The sequence below is a fragment of the Podarcis muralis genome, chromosome 4 (genome assembly GCF_964188315.1).
Source record: "Podarcis muralis chromosome 4, rPodMur119.hap1.1, whole genome shotgun sequence".
NCBI lineage: Eukaryota > Metazoa > Chordata > Lepidosauria > Squamata > Lacertidae > Podarcis > Podarcis muralis.
The window spans coordinates 936596-950753 of record NC_135658.1 but is presented as its reverse complement, the minus strand read 5'-3'; the positions used below and the strand labels follow the sequence as shown (position 1 = coordinate 950753).

The 14158-nt window shown below is 57.6% G+C and overlaps 2 protein-coding genes across 6 annotated transcripts in view; one reads left to right on the top strand and one right to left on the bottom strand.

The window, feature by feature from the left end:
• LOC114589761 (uncharacterized) overlaps positions 1 to 14158 on the top strand; it is a 498312-nt gene that overhangs the window by 202582 nt on the left and 281572 nt on the right. The window lies entirely within an intron of this gene.
• Positions 1815 to 12723, bottom strand: LOC114595141 (uncharacterized). 3 transcript variants are annotated; one of them, XM_077927805.1, is made up of 4 exons: positions 12616 to 12723; positions 10241 to 10740; positions 7603 to 7835; positions 1815 to 6086 (listed from the first exon to the last, which is right to left on the bottom strand). In XM_077927805.1, exons 2-4 carry the CDS (start codon positions 10630 to 10632, stop codon positions 3121 to 3123), a joined length of 3591 nt encoding a protein of 1196 aa, XP_077783931.1. In that variant the 5' UTR covers positions 10633 to 10740; positions 12616 to 12723; the 3' UTR covers positions 1815 to 3120. The 3 variants fall into 3 exon arrangements, with proteins under 3 accessions (XP_077783931.1, XP_077783933.1, XP_077783932.1); XM_077927807.1 differs by lacking the exon at positions 12616 to 12723 and adding an exon at positions 11803 to 11955; XM_077927806.1 differs by lacking the exon at positions 12616 to 12723 and adding an exon at positions 11454 to 11747.

Sequence of the window (14158 nt, the reverse complement as noted above, 5' to 3'; positions counted from 1 at the left end):
CTACTGCAATGCGCTCTACGTGGGGCTACCTTTGAAGGTGACCCAGAAACTGCAACTAATCCAGAATGCGGCAGCCAGACTGGTCACTGGGAGCGGCTGCTGAGACCATATAGCACCGGTCTTGAAAGACCTACATTGGCTCCCAGTATGTTTCTGAGCACAATTCAAAGTGTTGGTGCTGACCTTTAAAGCCCTAAATGGCCTCGGTCCAGTATACCTGAAGGAGCGTCTCCACCCCCATCATTCAGCCTGGATACTGTGGTCCAGTTATGAGGACCTTCTGGTGGTTCCCTCACTGCAAGCAGCCAAGTTACAGGGAACCAGGCAGAGGGCCTTCTCAGTGGTGGCACCCGCCCTGTGGAACATCCTCCCACCAGATGTCGAAGAGATAAACTACCTGACACTTTAGAAGATATCCGAAGGCAGCCCTGTTTAGGGAAGTTTTTAATGTGTGACATTTTGATGTATTTTTAAATTTTGTTGGAAGCCACCCAGAGTGACTGGGGAAGCCCAGCCAGATGGGCGAGGTACAAAATAATAATAATAATAATAATAATAATAATAATAATAATAACAACAACAATAATAATAATAATAATAATGTTAGATTACTGTTATATGTGGGGCTGCCTCTGCAGACGGTTTGGAAAATTCAGTTGGTGCAAAATTCGGCAGTCAGGTTGCTCACCAGGGCGAGACAGTTTGAGCTGATTGCCCTGGCTGCCAATTAGTTTCTGGGCCCAACTCAAAGTGCTGGTTTTGACCTATAAAGCCTCAGGGTTGCAATACCTTAAGGACCGCCTCTCTTCAAATGAACCGACCCTGAGATCATCTTCTGAGGCCCTCCTTGGTTTGCCTCCTCCTTGAGAACGGGGCCTTCTCTGCAGTGGCTCCCCGTCTGTGGAATGCTCTCCCCAGGGAAGTTTGCCTGGTGCCTTCACTATACACCAGGTGAAAATGTTCCTCTTCCACTAGGCCTTGGCTTGATTCATATTCTGCAGCCCTTTAAATGTGTTTGTGTGATTATTATGTTCTGCATTATGCTTTTATCATTATGCTGCATAAAGTAACGTTCTAAATATTGTACATTTGGATAAAGGGTGGTATAGGAATTGAATGAATAAAGAAAACCTTATTCTTGCTCTCAGTGTTATTTGCATCTGGAACAATAATCTGCTGCCTTTGAAATTTTCAGATTCGGCTTGATTTCTGTTGCATCGGACGAATTCTAACGCAACCAGAATTTGAATAGAATTTGAATGGGGGGGGGGGCGGCTCTCAGTGGCTTCTGGCCCCAGCAGCTCAGCTCTGCCTCCATGGAGTAATAGCAGCAAGTTGCTTCTGCACTCGGGATCCTGGTTTTGGGCTTCCCATTGGGCCTCTGTTGGCCACTGAGCATTGCAAGAGACCAGCGGCTAAATATCACGATATGTTAGATACAGGTGAAACTCGAAAAATTCGAATATCGTGGAAAAGTTCATTTATTTCAGTAATTCAACTTAAAAGGTGAAACTAATATATGATGCCTGATTTAATATTCTAATTTTCTAATCTCATATATTAGTTTCACCTTTTAAGTTGAATTACTGAAATAAATGAACTTTTCCATGATATTCTGGGTCAGGAAGCCCCCCAGCTGGAAAGATGTCTTGCCAGCTCAAAATGTCTGGAACTGGTCTTCTGATCTGAGCGCCATACCTGTTGCTTTGCCCCGGGCCCTGGCATCCCTTGCTAGGCCACTGCGCGCAAGGACGTTCCCCACCCTTTGAGTCCTCCCCACACCCACCCTGCCAACAGATGCCAGGACAAGAATGTTTCCAGAGTTGGACCTTTATTGATGGTGGGAGTTCTGCAAATCAAGGAGAGCCACAAGGGTCCCTGGAGAAGCAACGAAGCACCATGGTCAGCATCGTGGGCCCCAGCAAGGAGGCGACCCCCCCCCCCCTAGAATGGCTGGCCGGCTCCCAGAGGCAGGCAGGAGGCATTGGGCAGGGAGGGGGCTGCCCCACAAGGGAAAGAGGGCGGGCGCTCTCCCTCCCACCAGCCATTTTTGGTATCCAGTGGTTCCAAAGTCACTTGTGGCAACTCATTAAAGAAGTGGTTAAGACACCAATGAAGGCAGCATATGGTCACAGCACCAGGGGTGGGGGAGGGGCTGGCCACCTACAGGCACCCAAGGGCCACGGGGCCCAAAGGCAGGGCCTGAGCCAGGGACCCCGGGAGAGGTGGGCTATGTGCATTTCTTGGGGTGTGGCTGTGGAGAAGGTCCCTTGTGCTTTTTCTCCAAGGGCCACCAATAGCCTGTCTTGGCATTGCGTGGGGTTGGGCTAGATGACCCGGTGGTCCCTCCCGACTCTGCAAGTTCTGAAACACAACCACGGGGGCACTGAAGGGAAAGAAGCCGGGAACCTGCACTGCCAGCCCCGCTCTGGAGAGCTAGAGGCCGCCTCTACTTCTGGTTGGGCCTAGAGGTGGTGGCGGCAGGCAGTCTACTGTTGCACAGGTGGTGCACAAGCCCTTTGGGGATGGGCTCCCACTGATATGGCCCCCTCAACTGCACCCCATGGCAGAGCAGGCGCCACCTCCCAGTGAGAGAGAGGGCAAGGTGGTTAAGGCAAGCCTGGCATTGGACCTCAAGCCAGCACAGGAACACGCAGCGGGCACCTCCCTGCTGAAAGACACATGCCCAACCTTCCTCTCCCTTGAAATCCTAACCACAGAATTTGGCTCTTGTCCAACCCCAAACACCATTTCCACAGCCCCATAGTTCAAGTTCAGGAGCTGTTAACCTTTTTCGTGTGTTCTGTCCACCTTCCCAAACTGGCAACCTCGACTGTGTTGCCGGGAGCCGTGGGGAAAGTGCCCCTATCCGCTCGGCCCCCTAGATGGTGATCCTTTGTGCTATGTAGCCGGGCTTGATTTCTGCCTTCCGGTCTCTGCCCCCCAGACCATGAACCTAACCCACACATCCCACAACCCGTTTCCTCACTAGTGCCGTCCTGGGAGAGGCAACCAGACACCCTGCCTCTCCACCCCCAAGTGGTGGCAGTGCCCATCACCAAGGCCTTTGTGCATTAGCAGACCCACTCACGAAAATGCCCCTGTCCCCCCCAGTGCCTGTCAGAGGGGCGTCTCCTGCTTGTAATCGTAGCCGCAGGTGGGGCCCTCAAACTGCAGCTTGATAGCTGCCTTGAGGTGCAGGTGGGGGTCAAGGGTGTCAATGGAGAGGAGCAAGGGGCTCCCCACAGCCTCCCCGTTGTGCTTGTCCTGAGCCACTGTGGGTCGGGGCGGGGCAGCGAGGGCAGCCTGGCGCCGGCGAGGCAGTGAGTGCTGTTGGATCTGCTGGGCGAAGCTGAGGGTGTCCACGGGAACCGTCTGCGCGGTGGCCAGCGAGTGAAAAGTGGAGGAGGTGGCGGCGCCCGAGGAACACAGGGAGGCCTGCGACTTGGGATGCTCGCCTGCCGCCGAGTCCAGCGAGGCCGAGGGGGAGCTGCCCACGGAGCCCGGGGAGCCGGGCGCAGCCCCATGCCCCTCCAGCAGCCGCAGGACGTCCCGGTGGCCCCGCTTGGCCGCCACACGCAGTGGGGTCCGGCCAGCTCTGTCGAGGACGCCAGGGCTGGCCCCATGCTCCAGCAGGACTTTTGCCACCTCTGCCTGCCCCTCCTGGGCGGCAATGCCCAGCGCTGTGGCCCCCTGGTTGCAGGCATGGTCAGGATGAGCCCCGCCCTCCAGCAGCAGCCGGGCGATCTGGGCGTGGCCCCTCCAGGCTGCCAGGTGCAGGGCAGAACGGCGCTCCGTGTCCAACGCGTCCACGTCGGCCCCGTAGCTCAGCAGCAGTTGCGCCGCCTCGGAGTGGCCCTGCCAGCAGGCCACGTGCAGGGCTGAGCGTCCCTGGGCGTCCTGCCCCTCTAGCCCAGCCCCATTCTCCAGCAGCAGCTCCGCCATCTCCAGGCGCCCCTCGAGCACCAGCAGGTACAGCATGGGGCGCCCCTCGGCGTCCGAGAGGTTGACGTCGGCCCCCTTGCGCAGGAGCAGCTCGGCCGTGGGTCGGTGGCCGCCCAGCATGGCCAGCGAGAGGGCGGAGAGCCCGTCGTAGCCCTGATGGTCGATGGGGGAGCCGCGGTCCAGCAGGAGCTGCACGGTGTCCGTGTGGCCCTCCTGGGCAGCCAGCATCAGGGGCACCCTCCCATCTCGGTTCGTTTCCGCCACACGGGCCCCGGCCTCCAGGAGCGCAGCGCACGTCCTGGCGTGGCCCTGCCAGGCGGCTAGGTGCAGTGGGGTCCAGCCCAGGGCGTCCCGGTGGTTCTCGTCCAGGCCTCTCTCCAGCAGCGCCCGAACCACCGCCTCGCTGCCCTGCCCAGCGGCCACACCCAGTGCCGTGCGGCCCTCGCCGTCCAGCCCGTCGACGGCTGCCCCCCAGAGCAGCAAGGTGTCCACCACGGCACGGTGGCCCATGGAGGCGGCTGCCAGCAGAGGGGCACAACCAGCCCCGTCGGCCTCGTCCACGTCCGCCCCGGCCTCCAGCAGCAGCTCCACCACGTCGGCGTGGCCCTCGTAGGCGGCCACCAGCAAGGGGGTCATGCCATCCCGGTCCTTGTGCCCCGGGGACGCCCCGTAGTCCAGGAGGAGCTCCACCACCTTGGCGTAGCCGCGGCTGGCAGGCACGCACAGGGCCGCCACTGACAGGGCCGTGCGCCCGTCCACGTCGGCGTGGTCCACGTGGGCTCCGTGCGCCAGCAGCAGCGCCACAATCTCGCGGTGCCCCATGTAGGCCGCCGCAATGAGTGCCGTGCGTCCCTCTGTATCTGCCCGGTTGAGATCAGCTCCGTGCTCCAGCAGTGTGGCAACTATCTCCTCGTGGCCACCCCAGGCCGCCGCCCTCAGCGCCGTCCTCCCTTCTGCGTCAGCACAGTCCACGTTGGCGCCGGCTCGTAGCAGGACCCCCACGGCCTCACCGTGGCCCCCCCAGGCGGCTGCCCGCAGCGCCGTCCAGCCCTCCCGGTCAGGGCGATCTACCTGGGCGCCATGTGCCAGCAAACAGAGCAGGACTTTGGTGTGGCCCTGGCGGGCAGCCAGGGTCATGGGCGTCTGTCCGTGCCGGTCCGGGACCTCGGCCTGTGCCCCACGTGCCAGGAGGAGACCCGCCACCTCGTGGTTGCCGCTGTGAGCGGCGCTGGCCAGCAGGGTGCGCCCTGTGACGTCCCGCTGGTTGACACTGGCGCCGTTTTCCAGGAGCAGCCGCACTGAGTCCTCCCTTTCGAGGGCCTGTTGAAGCGACGGCCCAGGCCCCTGGGAACCCATCCGTGCCCCTGCCAGCACCAGGAGCTCCAGCACCGCGGGTGCCAGGGGCAGCAGTAGCGCCTCCTCAGGCTCCAGGCAGCGCTCGACTGGCGCCCCGCACCACACCAGCCACAGCGCCAGCTGCCAAGCCTCCATGCCCAGTTCGGCGTGCAGCAGGTGGTGCGCCAGTTCATGCACCTGCTCGGGCAGCAGCGCAGGTGCGCGGCACGAGGCGCTCATGGCGAGGGAGGCGTGCCCACGGGCCGGGCAGCAGAGGTACCTCTGGGTGCAGTGCTTGACGTCGCAGAGCCACTCGGCGAAGCTGGCGTGGAAGAGGATGCAGGTGCCACTGGGTCCCTGGTGCAGTAGCGGGGCTAGGGATGCCAGCCAGCTCTCAAATTCCTCCCGGGGCACCGGGCGGCGAGTCCACACCGCGGCGTACAGCTCCATGGGGCGCAGGGGGCGCGGTGCGGCCAGGAGGGCCTCCAGCAGGGGGCGGACAAGGGCAAAGTCCTGGCCCGGGAAGAGACGCTGGCACAGCCAGAGGTAGAGGCCGTAGAGGGTGCCCGGGATGTGGCGCACCTCGCGCAGGGTGACCAGCTCGCCCGCCACGCCGTCCAGCACCCGCTCCAGGTACAGCAGGCACCCGTTGCTCTTGATGTGCAGCTGGCTCAGGGCCTCGGCTGTGTCGCGGGTCAGGTGGCGCCGGAGGGGCTCCTCCCGGTCCAGCCGCGCCAGGATGTACTGCTGGACATCGCAGACCACCGGCTCCCGGCGAAGGTCGTCCAGGCACAGGCGCCGGAACCCTGCGGGGCGTCGAGGGGAGAACCGAGGGGTGAGAAGGGGCTGGGTCTCCCCCCAGAAAGCCCCCCCCCCACAAAAATGTGAGCCCCCTAAAAGTGGCGATAACATGCCAACAGTCAGCTGCACTTGGCACCTACAGGGGCACCCTAGAAAGTGCCACAAAATAGTAATAATATTTTGTACATGCAAGGCTCAAGGTGGTTTTCACCAATTAAAGTACAAAAAGCTTTAAAAATACTAAAGATTATGGTTACCGTACATTGTGCTTTTAATCTGTATTTTTATGCTGTGAACTGTTTCAGCATCACTATTATAGGTTATTATAGATCAGTGCTTCCCAAACTTGGGTCTCCAGCTGTTTTTTTAATAATTTTTATTAAACTTTCTGTTTTACAATTTAAAATACTCGCTTTACATCCTTAATATATCAAGACTGCCCTTCTTCTCTTTCCATGGTTCATTTTACATATCACAAATCCCTGCATATTTTACAAAAACTATGCCAATCAGTATTCCATTATTGCATCCACCAAAACTTATTTACCCTGTTGAATTTATCTTAATGCTGCCAGCATTTTCAGCTGTAAACAATTATCTCCCATATATTCAATACAAGTTTTCCAATTGGAGATTGGTTCTCCAGCTGTTTTGGGACTATGACTCCCATCATCCCAACCTATCAGGAGCAGAGGTGAGGGAGGATGGGAACTGTGGTCCAAAAATAGCTGGAGACACAAGTTTGGGAAACACTCTTCTAAATTAAGGTAAAGGGACCCCTGACTGTTAGGTCCAATCATGGCCGACTCCGGGGTTGTGGCGCTCTTCTCGCTTTATTGGCCGAGGGAGCCAGCGTACAGCTTCCGGGTCATGTGGCCAGCATGACTAAGCCGCTTCTGGCAAACCAGAGCAGCGCACGGAAACGCCGTTTACCTTCCCACCGGAGCGGTACCTATTTATCTACGTGCACTTTGACGTGTTTTTGAACTGCTAGGTTGGCAGGAGCTGGGACCGAGCAACGGGAGCTCACCCGTCGTGGGGATTCGAACCGACGAGCTTCTGATCAGCAAGTCCTAGGCTCTGTGGTTTAACCCACAGCGGCACCCGCATCTAAATTCTAAATTATCTAAGTTCTAAATTATCATATTGTAAAACCGGAAGGTACCAACTAGTCCAACCCCCTGAAATGCAATGATGATGATGATGATAATGATGATGATGATAATAATAATAATAAATTTATTTACGCCCCACCCACCCCAGCAATAATCTTTTGCCCAACACAGGACTTGAACCCACAACCCTGAAAGTAAGAGTCTCATGCTCTTCCAACTGAGCTATCCCAGATGAAGGGGGTGATATGCAACTTTAAAGAAGATTACTGTTAAAGAGAAGTTAGCTGCATATCGGGCATTGCACTGGGGACTTCTGAAGCCATTTCTGAAGAGCCGCCCGGCTTTTAGAGACCCAGGCGGACCCAAGTCCATGGCCCCCCTCCCCTTTGGCCGGGGCCCCCCTCACCGTTGAAGAGGCGCAGCACCCCCTTGCTGTGGGAGCGGGCAGTGCAGACCAGGAGCAGCCAGGGGGGCAGCAGCTGCAGGTGGCCCCCCAGGAGCTGGGCGATGGTCCGGCTGGGCCCCGGAGGGGGGGCTCGCTCCTCCTCGCGCTCCGCCTGGCCGGCGTCCAGAGCGTCCACCACCAGCAGGAGGGGCTTGGCGGGGGGCGGCAGGTCCAGCAGGGGCAGCAGGACGGCCCTGTGGGTGGAAGAAGGAAGGAAGGGTGAAATTAAAAAAAGGTGGGAAATGATGTACAACGAGTTGAAGAAAATGTTCCAATTAACATTTGTAAAAAATGCCTGAAGCATTTTAGGAAAAGGCCTGCCAAGGAAACTGAAAAATATCTTATGTATGCGACAACGGTGGTGAGAGTCTTAATAGCACAAGGATGGAAATCTCGACCAAAGAACTGCGGCAAGAGAAACCGATGGACTAAGCGGAATTGGTGAAATTGACTCATAAACTACGTGATAAGGACAACTGTGACTTTAAAGAACCTTTTACAAATTACTTAAAGAAACAACAAAATGAACTGGACTCCTTGGCAGGTTTTGAATAAACATGCGCAAACTTTTTATTGGTAACATGTTTGTTGTTTAGTTGTTTAGTCGTGTCCGACTCTCCGTGACCCCCTGGACCAGAGCATATATTGGCAACATATATATATAGATAAATTAGGGATCTTTACAATTTTATAATATGCAGAGAAAAACGTGCTGAAAAACCAGAGAGAGGAGCTGAGGGAAGTCTGGGGGGGGGGAGGGAAAAAATGGGGGGGGGGAATGAGGATGATGCATCTTTGATAAATTGTTATGCTGGGGGGGGGCACACAATATGAATATTGCAAATGGGGAACACCCAGAGACATTCTTTCATATATGGGAAATAATTTAAAATTTTAAAAAATTAAATCTTCATTAAATAATTTATAATGAATTGGAAAAAATGTTTAAAAGTACTTTCCCCAAAAAAACCCCCAGTCTTTTCTGTTGAGGATAATTCAGACTGGAATTCCCAGGTGTCAAAAAAGGTTATTTATGTATGCCAATACTGCGGCCCGTGTTTCGTTAGCCCAAAAACGGAGAACCAAAGGAGGATGGCAACTTAAGCTGAGGGAATATGTGCAGCTTGCAGACTTAACATGTAGAATAAAAGAACAAGAAGAAAAAAATGTTTAGAGGGGAGTGGAAAACGTTTATTGAATATATGGGGGGGGGGAGATTGTGCAGAGCTGAAAATGGGGGCAGCATTAAGATCAATTCAAGGGGGGGGGGGCTTTTTAGTTTGGAAGAAAGGTGAGTTAAGTGGCAACAGGATAGCAAGGCAGCTTGCGGGCAGCGGGGATTTGAGTTAAATCTTTTTTTTCCCATAAAGACGCATTCTTGCTGGTATAATCTTAATATTTACAACCAGATGAAGGTTTCATTTCTGAAATAATAAATTTCCAGAGTAGTTTTTTACACTTACCCGTATTTTTCGCCCTATAGGGCGCACTGGCCCATAGGGCGCACCTAGTGGTTTTTTTTTGGGGGGGGGGGAATAAAGAAAAAAAATATTTATTCCCCCCCCCTCGGCACAGGGCTGGGACGGGGGAAGCCCGAGCTTCCCCCAACCCCAGCCCCCAGAACTCCTGCCGGTCTTCCCAGGCTTGCGGATATCTGCCCGAAGCCCGGGGCGCCCGCAACTCCGCTGCGCTCCCTGGGCTTCGGGCTGCAGGCAGCTGTCCGCAAGCCATCGGAGCCCGTGGGAGTTCCCACGGGCTCCGCAGGCTTGCCGAGAGCTTCCTGAAGCCTGGAGAGTGAGAGGGGTTGGTGCGCACCGACCCCTCTCGCTCTCCAGGCTTCAGCGAAAGCCTGTATTCGCCCCATAGGATGCACACACATTTCCCCTTCATTTTTGGAGGGGGAAAAGTGCGTCCTATAGAGCGAAAAATACGGTATATCAAAAATTACTTTGGTTATACTATTAGAAATACATAGATACCTATGAAATTATTGTGAGGTTTAATAAGTTAACTGTTTATATATTTGGACACCTTTTCTGCTGTATTTTATTGGAAGGAGGGGGAAAAACAACCATTTCCTTAATAACAATTTATTTAACTAAAACAATAACGTTCTAGCAAATGTATCCCTGTTGGTTAACTGATGTGGTTAAACAAACAAACAAAAAACTCAGACTGATTTTTAACACACATGAAAAACAAAATCCTTATTTCCTAATGAATAGCCCTTTGGACTATAATGTAACTTAACTAGAAAACTATCTTCAGAATGATTTTTCCTCCGAAAGCATTTTATTTTCAAAATATGATTTAAATAATAATAATAAAAATCCATCCATTTCCTCCCACCCTGCCCCCTTGAGAGCCATCAGACTCTTCTAACGCTTTTATGGAGCCTCCAGGTGCAGCGGCAGTCTACCTCAATTTCCAGGTATTCCGAGGCGTTTTTGGCCACTGCGAGACACAGATGCCCGGCTCGATGGGCCTGATCCAGGAGGAGGAGGAGGGGGGATCCTGCCCTCCGGACGGTGGGGCGACCAGGATGCCACCCCCAGGGGGGCAGGGGCCCCGTGGGGCAGGGCGGGGGTTTCTCTCTCACCTGCGAAAGGCTTCGTCCGGGTCCTTCTTGCACTGCGCGTTCTCCAGGGTGCTCTGGGCATCCGCCCGGCCCAGGCGCTCACCGTACCCGGGCAGCAGGGGGCACCGGCGGATCTGCGCCACCAGCCGGAGGAGGAAGCTTTGGGGGGAGCAGGTGGCGCCATCGTGGGGCTGGCAGAAGTGCCAGGCCAAGGCGCTGTCGCCCAGCCCCACCCGGCGCCCCGCCTCGGAGGTGGGCCACAGGGCCTCAGTGCACAGGGCCGTCTTGCCGCTGCCCGGCCCCCCCGTCACCAGCACCCCCCCGCCCCCCTCCAGGCTGAGCGCCAGCCGGCCCAGCGCCCACTCCCGGCAGTAGAAGGGCTTGCCCTGAAGCAGGCTGCCAGAGGGCTCCATGCCAGGCCCGGGGCATGGCGGGGTCCGGGCGGTGGTGGCACCGAGGGAGGGGTCAGGGCCGGTTCCGCTGGCGAGGTGGGGGGCTGGGAAGTAGGGTGGGGGAGAAGCCTAGGAAAGAGAGAGAGAGAGAGAGGGTTAAGCCAGGTGACGGGGGGAAGGGGCACAAGGGCAGAACACCCGCTTGGCATGCAGAATGCCAATCCAGGCTGGGAGACAGACCCCCCCCACTGCTGCCAGTCAGAATAAGCAATGCTGAGTTCCCCCCAGGGCCTGACTCCTCTGTTCCGTTACCAAGCAGCTTTTCCTAAAGAACCAGAAGGACTAACAGGAATGGGGGACTTGGAAGGGACCCCAAAGGTCATCCAGCCCAACCCGCTGCTTGAACCCACAGCCCGGAGGATCTCACGCTCTGCTGAGCTTCCTCTCAGAGGGGTGGCAGCGGAGTGGGAAAGCGCTTGCTTGGCAAGCAGAAGGTCCCCGCCGGCACAAACCCCAGTTGGGGGCATCTTTGGGAAGGCCTGGGGAAGGCCTCCCAGAGAGAAGCTGCCAGCCAGAGCGCTGGCTGCCCTGCACCAGATGGGCTGGGTGCCTGAGTCAGCTTTCTGTGGCCCCAGGGCTGAAAGGAAAGGCTTTCCCTCCGGGGCCAAACACCTGCTTGGAGTGCAGAAGGATCCCAATGGGAGAAAGGTCCCTGGAGGGCAACTGCTGCCGGTCAGAACAGGCTGCACTGAACTCAATGGAGTCAAGGGTCTGAGTCTGACCACCCCCTTCTTTGAACTCCATGGCACCCCACGCCTCCATGCCCCCCAACCCTGGCTGACCTTTGCTGCCAGAATCTCTCCCCCTCCTGCGGCCGGTCTCTTCCTTCTGCTGGCACCCAAGGGCCCCGCCGGTCAGGGTGCGGAGGGCGGCTGCCTCAGCAGGAGCAGCGGATGCTGATTCATCCCCCCCACCCCACCCTCAGCAGCCGGGCCAGTAACCCCCTCCTGCCCAAGGTGCTCTTGCTGCCGACGCCCGGGGGGGGGGGGGCAAGCAGGATGCCGGCTCCCTCCCGCCTCCCGATCAGACCCAACCGAGGGAACCAGGATGTGCTTCCGCACCCCCAGCCCTAGAGCTCACCCCCCCACAAGAAGGAAAGGGGTGTTGCATGCCGGGGGGGGGGGCGCGCACCTCCAGCCCAGCCAGGCCGGGCCAGTCCCTCCGCTGCAGACATGCCCAGCCGCACCTTGTGCAATGGGGAGACACTCCCTCTGCCCCCCCCCCCCGCCGCGGTATTTATAGGGAAGGAGGCAGGAAAGGGCGGGGGGGGGGGGAGATTGCCCAGGGCGAGTCTTGCCTGGTCTTGCCCTGCACGGAGCAGGAAGCCCGAGGAGGGGGGGGCTGGGCTTTGGGGGGGGGGGGAGAGAGCAGGCTCTGCAAGCCGAAGAATGCAGGATATATGGGGGGGGGGGGCAAGACGGAGCCAAGCCTCGACTTTCCCTCGGAAGCTGTGAAATGGGGCCATTTCGCGGAGCGGGGCCGGAGGGCTCGTACGGGGGGGCGGAAGGGGACGGCGGGGGGGGGGCTCGGCCGGGCCTCTCCCCACAAGACCCCCGTGTGCATGTGTGCCCCCCCCCGCCTCGTACCCGGGGCTGGCGAGGCGAGGACCGTCCAGCCCTGCAGGGAGGCGGAGCTCAGAAGAGGAATTGGGGGGGGGGGACTGAAGGGGGCAGGAAATAAAGACCCCCGTCTTCCCGCGCCCCCACTTTGCAACGGGGAGGGAGCAGAAAGGGGGCGCCTGAAGAGCTCGGGGGGGGGGAGAGAAGTGGACGCCTGTCTGGGGGTGGGGGCTGCAGAATGGGCAGCTTTTCCGGGGGGGGCTCCTTGGCTGGGGGAGGGGCGCTGCAAGGTGGCCGCAGGGAGGGGGAGGGGCCAGATTTTCCTGCCCCCCCCCGGCAACGTGTCTTTTTCCTCTCCCCCCCCCCCCGCCCCAATCCGGCTCACCTGCTCCTCCTCCTCCTTCTCCTTCCTCGGCTGGCCGGGCAGCCGCCAAACTTCCGCTCGCTCCGGCCGGGAGACAGGAAGGGGGAGGCGGCCCCGCGGGGACCCCCCCTCCCTCTGTGCACGAGCGGAGGCGAGGGCGCCTCTGAGCGCGTGCGGAGCGCCGCCCCCCCCCCCCCGCCGCCGAGAAGGAGGCTTCTGCAAAGCCCGGCCCCGCTCCGGGGCGCGTTTCCTAGGGAGTAAGTCTCTGCCCCAATTGCAACCCTGCCAAGTGGGGGGGGGGGGCGGCGGCGATGCGCCCTCCCTCCTCGTCCCCGTTGCTGAGCCTGGGCTCCTTTTGGGGGGGGGGGCGCTGGTCTGGCAAGGGATTGGGACCCGGGTCTGCAAAGGGGTCCCTGGGTGGGGGGTGGCCATGCCTGGATTGGCTCTGCACTGGTTGGATGGTGCGGGGAGGTCAGGGTGGGGGCCTGCAAGATCACTAAATAAAAGGCAAAAAAGCCCCGCTCATTTCCCCCCCCCCCATCCTCTCCTCTCCTTTTCATTATGATACATTGTTAAAATGTAAAAAAATTAAATCTTCCAGTATTTACTTAGTCCATAAAATTTACACACCTCTTGATCGTAAAACAACAGCAACCTCAAAGCGCTTTCCAAAAAAACATTTAAAAAAAATGAAATTATCCATCAGGAGAATTAGCAGCGAGAAGGTAAGACTTTTGGAAAGCTGAAACGACGACAGGCTGGAAAAAAACAGTTCCAGGCTGGCACTGACTTTGCAAGCCTCTGGGGGGTCTTGCCTGGAGGAGAAGGTGCTGAAAAGAGCCATGCAAAACTGCCCGTCTGGTGTCATGTGGCAGGGAGTTCCAAAGTGCAAGGATTGCCACACTGAAATACGAAGTGCTTACAAAAGCAGAAGAGGCATCTGCTGTCGCCTCTGGCAGTGCCCATTCTGCCAGTCAAAGGGGTCGTGGGTGGATGGCACAAGGTCACCCACTGAGCTTCAGGGCCGGGGGGTGGGATTCGAACTCTGGTCTCCCAGGTCCTGGTCCCACACTCTGACTGCTGCAGCACACTAGCTAACCCCCAGACTCCGTGGTTACCAGGAGACCCAACCCAGAACCGCCTTTGCGACTTATTCCTGACCCTGAACGTGAGAAGGAAACAGAGGAAAGGCACTTCCAGAAAACACACTGGCTTTTGAACCTGCTTGTATTCCCCTTGAATCCAGTGGCAGTGAGTTCCAAAGCCCTTCCGGCTTTCGCGGACCTTCAGCTCCTTTGCTTCTGCCTTCCTGCAGGGGCCTGGCAAGATCCTGTTTGTCCAGGAGATGACGGCAAGGCCAGGACTCTGGGCTTCGGGCCAAAGCGGGTGGGATCCTGTCTGAAACCGGGATGCAGACGCCTTGTCCCAAGTCTCCGGAAGGAAGCGGAGGCACAAAACAGCCGGATGTCCTCTGGAGAGGGGCCAAGGGGACAGGAGGAGCAGGTCTCGGGGGGGGGGGGGAGAGGCCCAGAGGGTGGGATTGGGGTGCTTTAAGGACACCCCT

Bases quoted from the DNA above. Each gene is read 5' to 3' on its own strand.
- LOC114595141 (XM_077927805.1), bottom strand. From the start codon at position 10,632: ATGGAGCCCTCTGGCAGCCTGCTTCAGGGCAAGCCCTTCTACTGCCGG. The intron at 7,836-10,240 runs GTGAGAGAGAAA...TTCCACCCACAG, and splicing joins CCGGACGAAGCCTTTCGCAG to GGCCGTCCTGCTGCCCCTGC. The intron at 6,087-7,602 runs GTGAGGGGGGCC...GACGCCCCGCAG, and splicing joins GGTGCTGCGCCTCTTCAACG to GGTTCCGGCGCCTGTGCCTG.